This window comes from Capsicum annuum, chromosome 2 (genome assembly GCF_002878395.1).
Source record: "Capsicum annuum cultivar UCD-10X-F1 chromosome 2, UCD10Xv1.1, whole genome shotgun sequence".
Lineage (NCBI taxonomy): Eukaryota > Viridiplantae > Streptophyta > Magnoliopsida > Solanales > Solanaceae > Capsicum > Capsicum annuum.
This window is the reverse complement of record NC_061112.1, coordinates 153,426,746-153,440,668: the sequence shown is the minus strand read 5'-3', so window position 1 is coordinate 153,440,668 and position 13,923 is coordinate 153,426,746. Positions and strand designations below refer to the sequence as shown.

General features: G+C 36.7%; 3 protein-coding genes across 4 annotated transcripts; all 3 read left to right on the top strand.

Annotated features, from left to right (window-relative positions):
- Positions 1-1,452: 1,452 nt before the first annotated feature.
- On the top strand, positions 1,453-4,811 carry LOC107860784 (transcription factor TCP20). Of its 2 annotated transcripts, XM_047407644.1 has the most exons (3): positions 1,455-2,070; positions 2,227-3,124; positions 4,210-4,811. In XM_047407644.1, the coding sequence occupies exon 2, from the start codon at positions 2,305-2,307 to the stop codon at positions 3,097-3,099; it is 795 nt and encodes a 264-aa protein (XP_047263600.1). In that variant the 5' UTR covers positions 1,455-2,070; positions 2,227-2,304; the 3' UTR covers positions 3,100-3,124; positions 4,210-4,811. The 2 variants fall into 2 exon arrangements, with proteins under 2 accessions (XP_047263599.1, XP_047263600.1); XM_047407643.1 differs by having other exon boundaries at positions 1,453-3,124.
- A 1,696-nt stretch (positions 4,812-6,507) lies between these two features.
- On the top strand, positions 6,508-9,990 carry LOC107860785 (ACT domain-containing protein ACR6). The gene is made up of 7 exons (XM_016706259.2): positions 6,508-6,805; positions 7,099-7,144; positions 7,238-7,352; positions 7,443-7,510; positions 8,258-8,866; positions 9,061-9,165; positions 9,254-9,990. Exons 1-7 carry the CDS (start codon positions 6,759-6,761, stop codon positions 9,593-9,595), a joined length of 1,332 nt encoding a protein of 443 aa, XP_016561745.1. The 5' UTR covers positions 6,508-6,758; the 3' UTR covers positions 9,596-9,990.
- Positions 9,991-10,928: 938 nt separating this feature from the next.
- On the top strand, positions 10,929-13,704 carry LOC107860786 (pentatricopeptide repeat-containing protein At5g14080). Its single transcript, XM_016706260.2, has 3 exons — positions 10,929-11,077; positions 11,108-12,871; positions 12,937-13,704. Exons 2-3 carry the CDS (start codon positions 11,215-11,217, stop codon positions 13,233-13,235), a joined length of 1,956 nt encoding a protein of 651 aa, XP_016561746.2. The 5' UTR covers positions 10,929-11,077; positions 11,108-11,214; the 3' UTR covers positions 13,236-13,704.
- The last annotated feature ends 219 nt before the right edge of the window (positions 13,705-13,923 follow it).

Here is a 13,923-nt window from a genome sequence, read left to right as displayed (position 1 = left end):
GATCTGTAAGTTTTCTCCTCCTCACTTTCACAGCACATCTTTTTACTTATTTTTGGAAGAAATTAACGAAAATGAACACATGACATTAGCAAATTCCAATAAACTTGGTATGTTGGAACGTGTATTGGAAAGGTCTGAACTTAGGCCCTGGAAAATGGTACTTTCTGAAGCATAAATATTAGATATAGATTAAGTTTTTACTAATTTCATTGTAGATTTTAGTTTAATTACTTAAAGCTCATGTCAAAACTTAGAAATATTGAGATATTCATGCAGGTCCCCTCTCTCTTTCAAAATATTTTATGAGAAATGCCTTCTAGTCGTAAATCCAGAATCACCGCTCCTATCCTTCTACTCTCTAGGTCAAGTTTACCCTCAAGAAACACAGCAATTATTGCATTTCAATGCCTGCAGAAAAGAGAAGTTGATGAAATTGATATCTTATCAAGTTTGCCTTGGATACAAGTAGTCCAATTAGATTTAGACACAATCTTGATCTAATCAAAGCAAGTTTGCCTCGGATGCAGGTACTCGAATTAGATTTAGACAAGTGTGTTGTAGAGTTAGGTCAATAAAGGACGTGAAAGAAATGGGGAACATTGCGGCACCCTCAGTCAAAAGATAAAATGATTTGAAAGTTGATAGATAGAGGTTGTGGGGCATGTTACCTTTTTTTTTTTTTTTTTTTTTTTTTTAAAAATAAAATAAATTCCATCCAAAGTCTGACCAGCCAATTTTGAGTGTCTTATCCAACGGACGAACAACAATATGGATGGAAATAGCAGGACAAGATTTATCACTTATGACCTGCGCCTCCCATCAAACGATCAATCAAATATTTATGCAAAATCATATAGTAGTTTATAACACAAATGTATGCATTAAACGACCCCATAGTGTCAATGTTATCAATAGGCGAGCATGAAACCTTGTATTGTTATGCTTCTTTTTTGACCCACCAACTCATGAGTTTAATCTGAGATATAAGATGAATTTTCCTTTGATCGTTTCCCTAATCAGAAAGAATAATAAAGTTGCTTTCACTTTTGGAAAGAGTTGTGACGCAGTGACGACATTTATAGGTTAAAAATATATGGTATAGTTGATTACAAAAAGTAAGAACTCGTATTAAAATGGAGCCTACATCATTAGAGAATAAAAAATTGAAGTAAAAGTGTTGTGAGTTTGGGGCATCTACAGATGATTCAAGGGAAGTCCTTTTCTTTGTCTTTATTTTTAGCCGCCTATATTTCTCAACAGAATATATTATTATTCCTATAATTTTTTTGTTTATTCAATTGCGCTGACATTTACACGTTCACGACATCACGTATAGCTTGCCTTTTATGTGCTATTTAATTCAGTCAATGTAAGAAATTGATAACTCCATATTTCAGGAAAATTATGTATAAACACTACTGTGCTTTTTAAAGTGTTTTTACTACAATTCGAAAAGCTACATTAATTGAATTAATTTGCTTATCACATGTTATCATTATCACTTTTAAATTACTTTGTTTCCCGATTCCGCAAAGCACGTTAGGACGTTGCAGTTATATAGAAAAATAACGTGCTGTCCAACTGGTGTTAGTATTATATTTAACATGATCGGCCAATGAATCAATCAAGTGTGGCCTATTTAAAATTTCAAATTAGTTGAATTGCTTCATCATGCTAATTTATCCGCCCCTTCCAGCACATCGGATAAATGATACTAGTAAACGAAAAGGCAACTCCACTCTAAATCCGAAATTTGGACTTGAATAATGCACGCTAGAGCACACAAGTCAAAAAGTTATGGGAATTTGACCGTTTGCTGCTTGTTTGATCTAACTTTCAAGCAAAAACCCAAATAAGATTTCAATTTTATAGATTATAAATTTCAAAATGACAGATTCAAATATTAATAGAGGAATTTCAAACTGATGTGTATGTATTCAATGAATTTCTCAAAGCATATATATATATATATATATAATAGTATTTGAGTGGCCTCCGCTTTTTGCTATTAAGTATTACAGGTGCAAGTAATTGGAACAAGTCCCAGAGCAAACACTGAAGCCTCCTCCTGTAATGATTCTTTCTTTTCTTGCATGTTAGTGAGGTCATCTTCTTCTACAATAAAAAAGTATAGGTTTCTTTTTCTTTAATACTAGTATAAAATTTTGTAACAAGAAAACAACTTCTAATAGTTTATTGAAATAATATCTGTTGATGGATCCCAAGGACTCAAAGCAGCCGCAGCAGGAGATATCAAACTTGTCGAGCCACCCAGAGACCAACAATATCAATACCAGCAGCAACATGAATCCTGCTGAGATTAAAGATTTTCAGATTGGAATTGCGGAAAAAGATGAAGCTAAGAAGCAACAATTAGCTCCTAAAAGAAGTTCCAATAAAGATAGACACACTAAAGTTGAAGGCAGAGGAAGGAGGATTCGCATGCCTGCGCTCTGTGCGGCTAGGATTTTCCAACTAACACGTGAATTGGGTCATAAATCTGATGGGGAGACAATCCAGTGGCTGTTGCAGCAAGCGGAGCCATCCATAATTGCTGCAACTGGCAATGGAACAATTCCAGCCTCTGCTTTAGCTGCGGCCGGACCCTGTGTTTCGCAACAGGGGATCTCTGTTTCGGTTGGTTTGCAGCAAAAGATGGGTGAATTGGGTGCAAGTATTAGTAGCGGTAGTAGCAGTAGGACCATTTGGCCAATGGTTGGTGGGAATTTTGGGAGACCCCATTTGGCCACAACAGGGATATGGCCCCCATCTGCTCCTGACGTCACTACTTTTGGCCACAATTTGGGCACTGAAAGTTCAAATTGTCTGCAAAAGATAAGTTTCCCTGGGTTTGACGTGCCGTCCACCAATTTGAATCCTATGAGTTTTACATCTATGTTGGGTGCCACAAACCCCCAGCAGCTACCTGGGTTGGAGCTTGGATTATCACAAGAGGGTCCTATTGGGGTTATGAATTCTCAGTCTCTGAACCAGTTTTACCAGCAGATGGGGCATTCAAGAATGCACCACCATTCACAACCGCAAAATCAGCATCAGCAGCCTTCTCCCGAGGATGGTTCTCAGGGATCAGGACAGTAGAGCTTGCACATAATTCCGATTTGCGGTACATAAAATGAAATTGATGTTTCCCAAGCTAGATTTTCTGTGAATGGTTTTGCTTTTAGGAGGCGTTTCCTTAAATAGTTTAAAAGACCTTTTTATCATTCATTTTGCCCTTTAGATCCTAGTGGAGTGTTTATGTCTTGTTTGTTGAAATAAACATAGAAATCATATAGCCAGAAGCAATTTTCTCTCATGCTTATCTGTCAGCACAGGAATGGGATTTCCCTGAATTCTGAACACCTAAGAGCCAAATATTCAGCTCTTAATTCTTTATGATGGACCCTTAGGTGGAAGTTTAACGATGTTTTTCTCATTTTTATTAGGCTAATTCAGTGTGAACCTAGAAACCACCTAGGATAGCTGGTTGCCCGGATGAATTCCGACCCTCAGTATATGGATAGCTCCGCCAATGAGATACTAGAAAGTCGGTGTATGTTTCTATATAGATATGTGTATACCTGATGTATGTTGCTACCCAAACTAGCTTTCTTATAGAAGATCCAAGCATCAATTGAAAGTTCCATCCTTTATTCAGCTCAATGTTCTTGAAAAGTTCCATCCTTGGAGTTGTAGCTATCTCCCCTCCCCCCCTCAACAGTTTTATCTTCTCCAGATGATGAAAGCACTTGGAGTAAAGCCCTAATTTGTCGTTGTTCCAACAAATAATAAATGAGTAGAGGAAGGTATGAGAATCAAGCATGGAATGGATTGAGGCAGTGCCAGCCCATGATATTTTTATTGGTTTTGCATAAATATGAAGAGGCTTTTTCGTAAATGTTACTTATGTTTACCATTCTAATGGTGAAATCGATCTCTGCACTCTATTCAGCTGCTTCTAATAGATACAGAAGCAGGTCTTAATATAGAAAAAGTTTTTTTCTTTTCATCTTTAAATCACCTTATCCTCCACTATAAACTCAGTACGTACTCTGATAAATTTGGCAAGGCGTTGATATATTTAGGTTAAGAATGGTACATTTATAGATTTATAACAGATCGAAGAATCAAAGAAAGAGTTGTCATTGCATCATTTGTTCAGTCATGATTGTGACGACGTCTGATGCCTTACGACATGATTACTGGCAGGGACATTTCTATTGCAGTTGTGATCTCAAGGATGAGAAGTCAGTCATACATGCTGGTCCTTGCAGATTCCTGTGGTGACAGAAAAAAGATGTAAAAAAAATGTAGTGTTACTTATGGATGATACCTTTCATAAGTGTGCAACTTTTCCTCCTGCCATCTCTAGTCGTGTTCTGGTTGAAAGGTGCCATGACTTGCTATGGTTTTTTGCCATTAATGTTGAAGACTCAAATTGACCCTAGCACCTTTAATATGGTCAGATTTTGCGAATTCAGGCCAAGGGTCCGGGTTCGCTGTATATACGTGGTATAGGTGCATATGCAGATAAGACTTTGGTCAATTTTCAGTCTGAAAAGGAAAACTGTAATGTAGGATATGCAAGAAAGTATGATCAACAGCAGAATCAGTTGGCATGACAAAGATCATGTCAATGGTAATTGCAAGATATTCAAATCTGTAAAAGCATGAAAGGAAGATGCTGTCAATGAATGAATTTTAGTGTTAAGTCAACAAAAGATGTTTGCTTTCTCTTATTCAGTCATCTTCTACTTGAACTTCATGGATTCTTGATATACATGCGTTTCAATTGGATCATTTTCTTTGCTTCTGTCTTTTGGATAGCGGTAAGAGTTTCTTGGATGCTAAGTGTGGCTACTATCTATCTCAATATCTCACAGCTAGAGCATTCTATTCTATTCTCTTTTTCTGTTTCACCCTTTTTTTTTTTTTTACTTGGGAGGTATAAGGACCAGCAAAATGAAAAAAGCACAGAATAAGGTACTCAATTTTTTTTAAAAATAGAAATTCCTTCCAAGCACGCACGTCAACCGTTGATCCGATTTCGAGCTCCCCTCTTTTTCTTTGTTTTGACTCGTACTAGCATTATTTAATCTTAAAAAACATTCTGCTTCATACCAAACAGACCGTAAGAGAACAAAAAGAAAACATGGTTAACCGCTCGTAGATAGAGAAAATACAAGATACGCAATCCTATAGTAGCAACTTGGAAAGACATCAACTGAACATTGATGTTGGAGTGTCTTTCTGTGTGCAAATTCTCATTTGTGGTCCATGGTCTATCTTCAACCTTAGTATTTGCTTTCGCTTATGCTTGCAATCAGTTGAATAGTCCAAACCAATTTGCCAACCCATATCCCTTTTATCTTTTCTTTGTTGGGCATTCGATTGAGATGTCAACTACGCCTTTTACTGATATTTTAGGGGCTACGTGGACAACTTGATAAAACAAATGTTCCTTCCATATCTTCAACACAATCTTTATGTATCCGTACTGCCTTCAATTATCAAAAATATATAACTGCCGACTTGATAATTGGGAACAAAAATACTATTATCTGATGGGAGAGCGATTCACAAACATCAACGTGGACGTTCCTAAATCTACATATGATTAGTGATAACCTTTATCTTTTTTTTTTTTTTTCTTTCTTTTTGTTCGACTTCAAAAGTAGACATCAAATGTCGATATTGATAGAGTTGTAGTTTGTCACTCAACTACATATCTTTCTAAAAGTAGTTAAATCACTGCGACCATAACAATCACATAGAGTCATGTCGATGTTTTTGTTGGATTTTAGGGGCTCAAAATGGGGAATACATGTTATTATGTATGTATTATATGTTATCCAATCGAGTTCTTTTGTGTGAACAGGTAATAGAAGTGGTAAAAATTGATGGAATTACAAATTAGGAAGGAAAGTTGAAAGTTGCAGGGCTAGACAATACTATGAAGATGATTTACTTTAGGTCTAAAATCCATTCCCTGCCCAACTCTGTTAGACTTAAGCATTTCAACACACACAAAATGCCGCCAAAGAGACCTCGTGGCTTGCTGTACATTTATAGGAAAATGGTTAAATTTGTCCTAAATTTAATTATGATTCAGTTAAAATTGAAAACTAAGTCAAAATAGTTCTGCTGAATGATGACCCAGGGCATACATCACTCATCATACTTTGTGATAACCAACAACTTTATAAAATTTTATTATTATTATTATTATCATACAAAAGATAACTTAGCAGTCAATCAATAATCCATCATCCCCTTTTCTCCCTATGCATCGAAGAAAAAGAAAGGTTTCTGATGGGTAGTACTCCCTTTGGTATATTTTAATCGTCATCTTAATTTAAAAAAAAATAATGATCTAAAATTGTTGTTGTTATTATTTGAAAAACTAAAATAAAATTAATATGATAAAAAAAGAAAGAAAGAAAAGAGAATGATAAATAAATAGAAATAATTTAATAAAGAGAATAAAATAGAAGTATGGGAATATTTAGTTAGTGTCAAGTGGGAATAGTGGTGCGGCGTGTTGTTTGATGAATAAAAATTCCCCAAAAGGGGTGCCTTTTGCAGTGATTAAAGCGTCACTTTACTCTCTGGAATGATCATCAGCCTTTGCCTTGCCTCCAGAGACATTGGAGACTCATTCTACTTTTAACCCTTTTCTCCATCATCGCCTCCTATATCTTCTTCGCCCCACTATTCTTCTCTCTGCTTTAACCATTTTCTTCTACTACACAAAAGACATGGATGACGAGTATGCTAAACTTATCAGGAGGATGAATCCTCCCAGGTACTTCTCTCTCTCTCTCTCTCTCTCTCTCTCTCTCTCTCTCTCTCTCTCTCTATTTTCAATTCTAAATACGCAATTTCCTCCCATCGTACCAGCTAATTTGATTAATACATGTATCTTCTCTTGTGTTGTTACAAGTGACTAGTTTTGGTTATTTTCCTTCTTGTCAACTTCTACCTTTCCCTCTCCTTGAATTGATGTTAGACTCGAAAAATGATGAAATACTCTATATAATTAGGGCATGTGAGGAGAAAAATCCTCTTCTTTTTTTAACCCTTGTTTTCTCGTTACAGAGTGGTAATTGACAATGACTCTTCTGAGGATGCAACCATTATCCAGGTAATACCCCTTTTGTGTTTCTCTGTGTCAGTTTAAAGATTTCTCTTTCTTTGCCCAAAGTAATTAATTATGTTATGCTCAAAACTTGTACAGGTTGACAGTGTCAACAAGCATGGAATTCTTCTTCAAGTTGTACAGGTTCTGACGGATTTAAACCTTGTTATCACTAAAGCATACATTTCCTCTGATGGCGGATGGTTTATGGACGGTAAGCTCTTCTTATTTACCCAAGATTCAAGGAATTCCATTCGGAAAGTGACTTGCCGCTAACCATTTTCTTTGTTACTGTATTTCTCAGTGTTTAATGTGACTGATCAAGCTGGAAATAAAGTCAGAGATGGAGAAATCATCAACTATATTCAAAAGGTATTTCATATTAAGGGCCTCTTCTTCCTTGAACTATTCTCATTGCAGTATAGTAGCACAGCAATTTTGATTTTTTAGGGATTGTATGGTATATAGTGTGTAAGAATAGTAATGAAATATGTTTACTAGTAATGCTGGGATTATTTTGTTTCCACTGTTTGATTTGGCGTATTAAGGGCAATTTTGTCTCTAATCATGCTTATCCGTAATAACCTTCATAATACCCAGATTTGCTATGAAATATTAGTTATACACCTGTAATACTGAATAGGGAGTTTTGCTAATTCGTGTATTATTTATACATAGGATGTAATCCTTCCAAACAAAGAATTATAATACCATGGGTAATACGCGTATTATTTTCTCTAATACATCCTAACAAGCAACCCGTTAAAGTTGTCTTATTTATCTAGTACATCCTACCAAGTACCAATTGACCCCTTGAAGTTTTCTCTTTTTTTTTTTTAATCTAAAAAATACATCCTGCCAAGATGACCCCTGGAAGTTGTCTTATTGTTTTCTCTAATACATCCAACCAAACGACCCCTTAAAGTTTTTGTCTTGTTGTTTTCTCTAATGCATCCTACCAAACGATCCCTTAAAGTTTTGTCCTTTGTCCCAACAAAATCAGTAGGCTGTAGGCAAGAAGAATCCTAAATGCTAATGCGTGCATTGATTTCTTTTTTTCGCTCACTCAGCTCAAAGTTGTATGTGGATCCTAAATTCTTTCAATTTCCTGTTACACAGACTCTTGAAAATGATGAAGTTCTCTTACCCTCTTTAAGGGGAACTGTCGGCTTGATGCCTTCTGAAGAGCACACGTCCATTGAACTAAGTGGGACCGACAGACCTGGTTTATTGTCTGAAGTGTGTGCTGTTCTTGCCGACCTTCACTGCAATGTGGTGAATGCTGCAATCTGGACACATAATGCTAGGGCTGCCGCTGTGGTTCATGTTGTGGACGACGTTACAGATTGTGCAATTGAAGACCCAAAGCGTCTTGCTACAATCAAGAAACTTCTTCATAACGTTCTCAAGGGAAACAATGATTTGAAGACTGCACAGATGACACTTTCACCTCCAGGGTTCACACATAGGGAGAGAAGATTACACCAGATAATGTTTGCTGATAGGGACTATATAAAAGTTAGAAGGGCAGAACAGGGCAAAGTTGAGGATTTGAAGTCTAGGCCTTGTATAACTGTTTATGATTGTAGCGAAAAGGATTATACTGTGATCACTATGAGGTCAAGGGATCGACCTAAGCTGTTGTTTGATATTGTCTGCACTCTGACTGACATGCAGTATGTGGTCTTTCACGGAGTTGTCCACACAGGGAAGATGGAAGCTTATCAGGTAATGTTAGTTTCTATGTGGACAATACTTGATGGTCGTTCTACCATGTACTTGTTCGAGTCAAGCTTAGTTCAATTGTAGTGGTGAATTAGTTTGGGTTTTTTATGGCATATTAACTAGCAGTCACTTCCTATATCTCTGTTGCTTTGAAAATTTATGTCTAATGTCAAATCTTAATTATTGGCCTGCTGCAGGAATTCTACATTCGACATGTTGACGGGCTTCCAATAAGCTCAGAGGCTGAGCGAGAACGTGTTATTCTGTGCCTTGAAGCCGCTATTGAGAGAAGAACCTCTGAGGTAGTGCTTGAGTCTGAGACAATAAAATTTTAAGTTTTCAAAGTTTTTTTTCTAGAATGAGCCACTAATATTTGCTAGCTTTCTGCAGGGTCTGGAGCTAGAATTGTGCACAGAAGATCGGCTAGGACTACTATCAGATATCACTAGGATATTCAGGGAAAATAGTTTGTGTGTTAAAAGAGCAGAAATCTCAACAGAAGGGGGCAAGGCGAAGGATATCTTTTATGTCACAGATGTGACGGGGAATCCAGTGGACCAAAAGACAGTTGACTCAATTCGTGAGCAAGTTGGCCCAAATATGCTGCATGTTAAGTGGGATCCTTTTCATTCAGCAAAGCTACCTGAAGAAGGAACAATAAGCTACCTCTTTGGGAATCTTTTCAAAGTTCGAACCCTCCAAAATCTGAAGCTGATAGGATCCTACACTTGAGTGGTTGCATGTTAGACTGGAAAACATTGTAGATATGTCCAGTACCACTCACTATGCAGATTCCAAACAACAAGAGGTGTAGATAGATAGATATCCTACCCATTGGTGAAGAACTCTTAGTAAACTATGTAAATAGTAACTATTAGATGGTTGGGCCATGTAGTATCAAGAGTTATCAACGAAAACCCTGAAACATCAGTAGTATCAGATATTGCCAAGGGTTCTTTGTATATACATGGATGTGTGATGCAAGTGCATGTGCATATATACTCTGGACAGTGTTCTTCTAAGAAAGAAAAAGCGAACCAAACTGTATAATAGAAAATGACTTGTACAGATATTATTACTGTGAAGAAAACAAATCATATTGAAGGTTTAGTGTGATATTTTGGCAAGTGTGGGTTAGAAGAAAATGAAAAATTGCCTTTGCTCCTAACGTTCTTTCTCTCGCATAGTCTGCGGTGCTAATGTATTCTTTGCTACAAGCAGCATTGTGTTCCTAAATATTTTCAAAAGAACTCAGCTTAAACTTGGAACTCTTACGGCTTCCACTTCTCAGTACTCGAGCATAAAGTTGGGCCTCAGCAGGATAACCTTTCCGTTTCTGTTATTGGTTCTACATAATGCTCAAAATCGTAAAACTTTCTTTTTATTTTTGGAAAATGTAGAATGAATACCTTACAGCTTGTTTGGATGGTGGTTTCCCATGGTATGGTTACCATGGGAACCATGTTTGTTTCCGCGGTTTCCTAAAAAGGGTGGTATGGTATGGTAAACCATGGAATCCATCAATTTCTTGAACCATGGTTTCCTTTTTTTTTTTTTTTTTTTTCCAACTATGCCCTTATATAATTTTCTGTAATCCAATTTCATCCTTCACTACTTCTTAACCAAATAGTAGCTATTTCTATTTGGAAGCTTGAACTCAGGTGGATACCTCTACGAACAATAATATTAAATGGTGGAAGAGGAAGATATTCTACCTTGGTCAAGTGATATATTATGAAAGAGAAATAATAATACTAAATTGGGGAGATTACGCACGACCCAAAGACGGAGGTGATGAAGAGCAGGATTCCAGTTTTTTGCATTATTGGAATTGCTTCAAAGAACCAGTTTATTGCTTTGCTTGTTTGTTTTCTGTACATAGGCAAGGCTTTAGAAGAAATAGCCTACACGGATTGAATTTAAAATTTATAATAATCGGGGGTGTTTTAGTAAAATTACACTTTAAGATGTAATACCATACCATCAAACCAAACAAAAAAATTATTATTATACCACAGTAAATGATACAATAAATCCAAACATGATACTATACCATATCATACTCGTCCAAACAAGCTGTTAGTGTTGCTGGAGCTAGGGGTGTAGAAAGGAGGAAAACCGACCAACCAAACTGATAATTCTAGTTATAAATAACGAGAAGAAAAAATCGGATTAGTGAATTAGTATTGAAAAAGAAAAATTCAACCAACCCGGTTTATGTACCTCCCTAGCTGGAGTAGTAAGCTATCAATTAGTGAACTACTACAATAAACAATATAGTACACTAATCTTAAGACGACAGAGAGAGAAATTGTGTTTGAGCACACAGAAAACAGAGGGTATATAAAACGATGAGGCGATCAGTGGGGGAGTTTGCAAGTGTAATAAGTCGAGCTCTGATCCACGCATCAAAACAAAGCAGCCGAAGCCAAACATGGACTCCAGAGTTAGAGCAAACGCTGTATCACCTGGGATGCCGAGAATCACTCAGCCCAACACTCGTCGCCCGAGTAATCGACCCTTTTCTTGTCCACCACCATTCTCTTGCACTCGGTTTCTTCAACTGGGCCTCTCAGCAACCTGGATTCTCTCACGATTCCTCCACTTACCATTCCATTCTCAAATCTCTCTGCATTACTCGCCAATTCAACACCCTTGACAAGCTCTTTAAGCAGGTAAAAGCTCAGAAAATCCGCCTCCATCCTTCTCTCTATCGCTCTGTCATTGCTTCCCAGATCATTGGAAAGAAATCCAATCTAGCATTTTCCATTTTCACTGAGGTCCCTTCTTTGGCATCAGAGATTGGATCCCAAACTTGCAATTCACTTCTGGCTGCTTTGTCGTCGGAAGGGAACTATAAATGTGCTTTTCAGGTGTTCGACGAAATGAATCACAGAGGGGTTCGGTTGAGCACTCTTGGTTTTGGTGTGTTTCTGTGGAGATATTGTGGATTTAATGGGTTGGAAAAGACTTTGGGTTTGTTAGATGAGGTTAGGAAGATTGATTTTTCCGGAATTAATGGGTCCGTTCTTGCAGTTCTAGTCGTGCATGGATTGTGTTCCGAGTCTAGGATAGCAGAAGCTGTTTCTGCTTTTGATGAATTGAGGATAAGGGAATGTAAACCTGATTTTATTGCTTATAGTATCGTTGCTGAAGCGCTGGGGAATATGCGAAATGTAGTTGACAAAGATTTGGTTTTGAAGAAGAAGAGAAAACTAGGGGTGGCACCGAGGAATAACGATTATAAAGAGTTCACCTTTGATTTGATTTCGGAGAGGCTGATATCCGAGGCTAAAGATTTGGGCAAAGTAATTGCATCTGGGAACTTCCCAATGGATGACGATTTGCTCAATGCTTTGATAGGATCAGTATCAGCTATTGATCCTGGACTTGCTATCTTCTTTTTGAACTTCATGCTGGGTAGAGAAACAGCACCTAATCTTGTTACTGTAACGAGCTTAAGTGCAAACCTTTATAAGCACGGGCAGATTGATGAACTGCTTGAAGTGTTTCAAAAATTGTCTTCTAGAAACCATTTTACCGACACACACAGCTATAATATTATGGTTTCATTTTTGTGCAAGGCTGGTAAAGTGAGAGAAGCTTACGAAGTTCTCCGAGACATGAGAAGAAAAGGAGCAGTTCCCGATATACAATCTTACAATATGTTGCTAGAAGCTTGCTGTAGAGAAGATCTACTGCGACCAGCAAAACGTTTGTGGGATGAGATGTTCGCAAACGGGTGTCCTGGTAATTTAGAGACGTACAATATTCTTATTCAAAAGTGTTCAGAAGAAGGTGAGATAGAAGATTCTTGTAGGCTTTTCCATGACATGGGTGAGAAAGGAGTAGTACCTGATGCTTTTACGTACACTTCAATCCTTAAAGGGCTTTGTCAAGCGAAAGATCTCAAAGTGTCTCTTGAAGTCTTCACCAAATGTGCCATGCAGGATCAAGCCCTTGCACGTTCCGTCTTGTGTACATTCATCCTCAGCCTCTGCAAAGAAGGTATTACTTACACCGCAATCGTGATGATCTCAAGAACAATAAGTGTGTTTATTTTGTAATTGCAGGTTATTTGGTTCCTGCAATGGAGTTACTTCGCGACCAAAGCAGTGATATTACACTTTTAGACTCCCATCTGATTTTACTCAAATTTTTAGCTAATGCCGATGAGATAAGTTTAGCTGTTGAACATTTGAAGTGGATTCAAGGCAAATCTCCTTTGATGCATCAAGCACTAAGCAATGAAATATTGGCATCAATAGCATCTTCTTCAAAGTCAGATCCAATTTTCAAGTTATTTCAAGTTATGCAAGGAAACCGTCTCAATTCTACTAATGACTTGGGCAAAGAAATGGCTTACAGATGACATTCACAATACTCTATATATTGATCCTCTCCATATGCTTAATGCAGGAGAGTGGATACACCTTAATATACACATTAGAATACAAAACCGAGAACCATAATATATAGAGGATTTGTTTTAAATTTTCTATTTTGGGGTAATACATAAACAAGGATAATTTAATAGATTTTTTTTCTCTCTTTTACGGAACATAATAATTTTAAATTTATTGGGAAGTTAGCTAGTGTTTGGTCATAAATCTAGTCTAGTTGGAAAAAAAAGTTTTTGAAAACTTGAAGTTATTTTTAGACATGCATTTTCTATCGGTAGATAAATGAGGGACCTTTTGTGATTTGCGCAACATCGTTTCTAGTCCTCTAAACCATTAACTAAAATATGTCTACCATTTATAAATCTTTAAGAATTACAGAATTTTTTTTTTTTTAAAAGTTAATTTCTAAATGTAAAAAGTGAAATAATAATTTCAAGCATAAGCAATGTTGGAATAATAAAATAATTAATCGTAGTAAACAAAATTGATTAACGTAATTTGCTCGTATCAATAATTTTGATAGTATCAATAAGAACTCAGAAATTTATTAACTCAATTAAGAATGAAAGATTAAAATCTATTAAAACATATACCGAACGTATGTAATACAAGATAATTTTGGACAGTTAAATGATTATTTGAGTAATGAATGGATTC

Excerpts from the sequence above, each read along its gene's own strand:
- LOC107860784 (XM_047407643.1), top strand. The coding sequence starts at position 2,215 with ATGGATCCCAAGGACTCAAAGCAGCCGCAGCAGGAGATATCAAACTTG.
- LOC107860785 (XM_016706259.2), top strand. The coding sequence starts at position 6,759 with ATGGATGACGAGTATGCTAAACTTATCAGGAGGATGAATCCTCCCAG. Across the intron at positions 7,353-7,442 it reads TGGCGGATGGTTTATGGACG|TGTTTAATGTGACTGATCAA; the intron begins GTAAGCTCTTCT and ends TGTATTTCTCAG. Across the intron at positions 8,867-9,060 it reads GGAAGATGGAAGCTTATCAG|GAATTCTACATTCGACATGT; the intron begins GTAATGTTAGTT and ends GGCCTGCTGCAG.
- LOC107860786 (XM_016706260.2), top strand. The coding sequence starts at position 11,215 with ATGAGGCGATCAGTGGGGGAGTTTGCAAGTGTAATAAGTCGAGCTCTG. Across the intron at positions 12,872-12,936 it reads CCTCAGCCTCTGCAAAGAAG|GTTATTTGGTTCCTGCAATG; the intron begins GTATTACTTACA and ends TTGTAATTGCAG.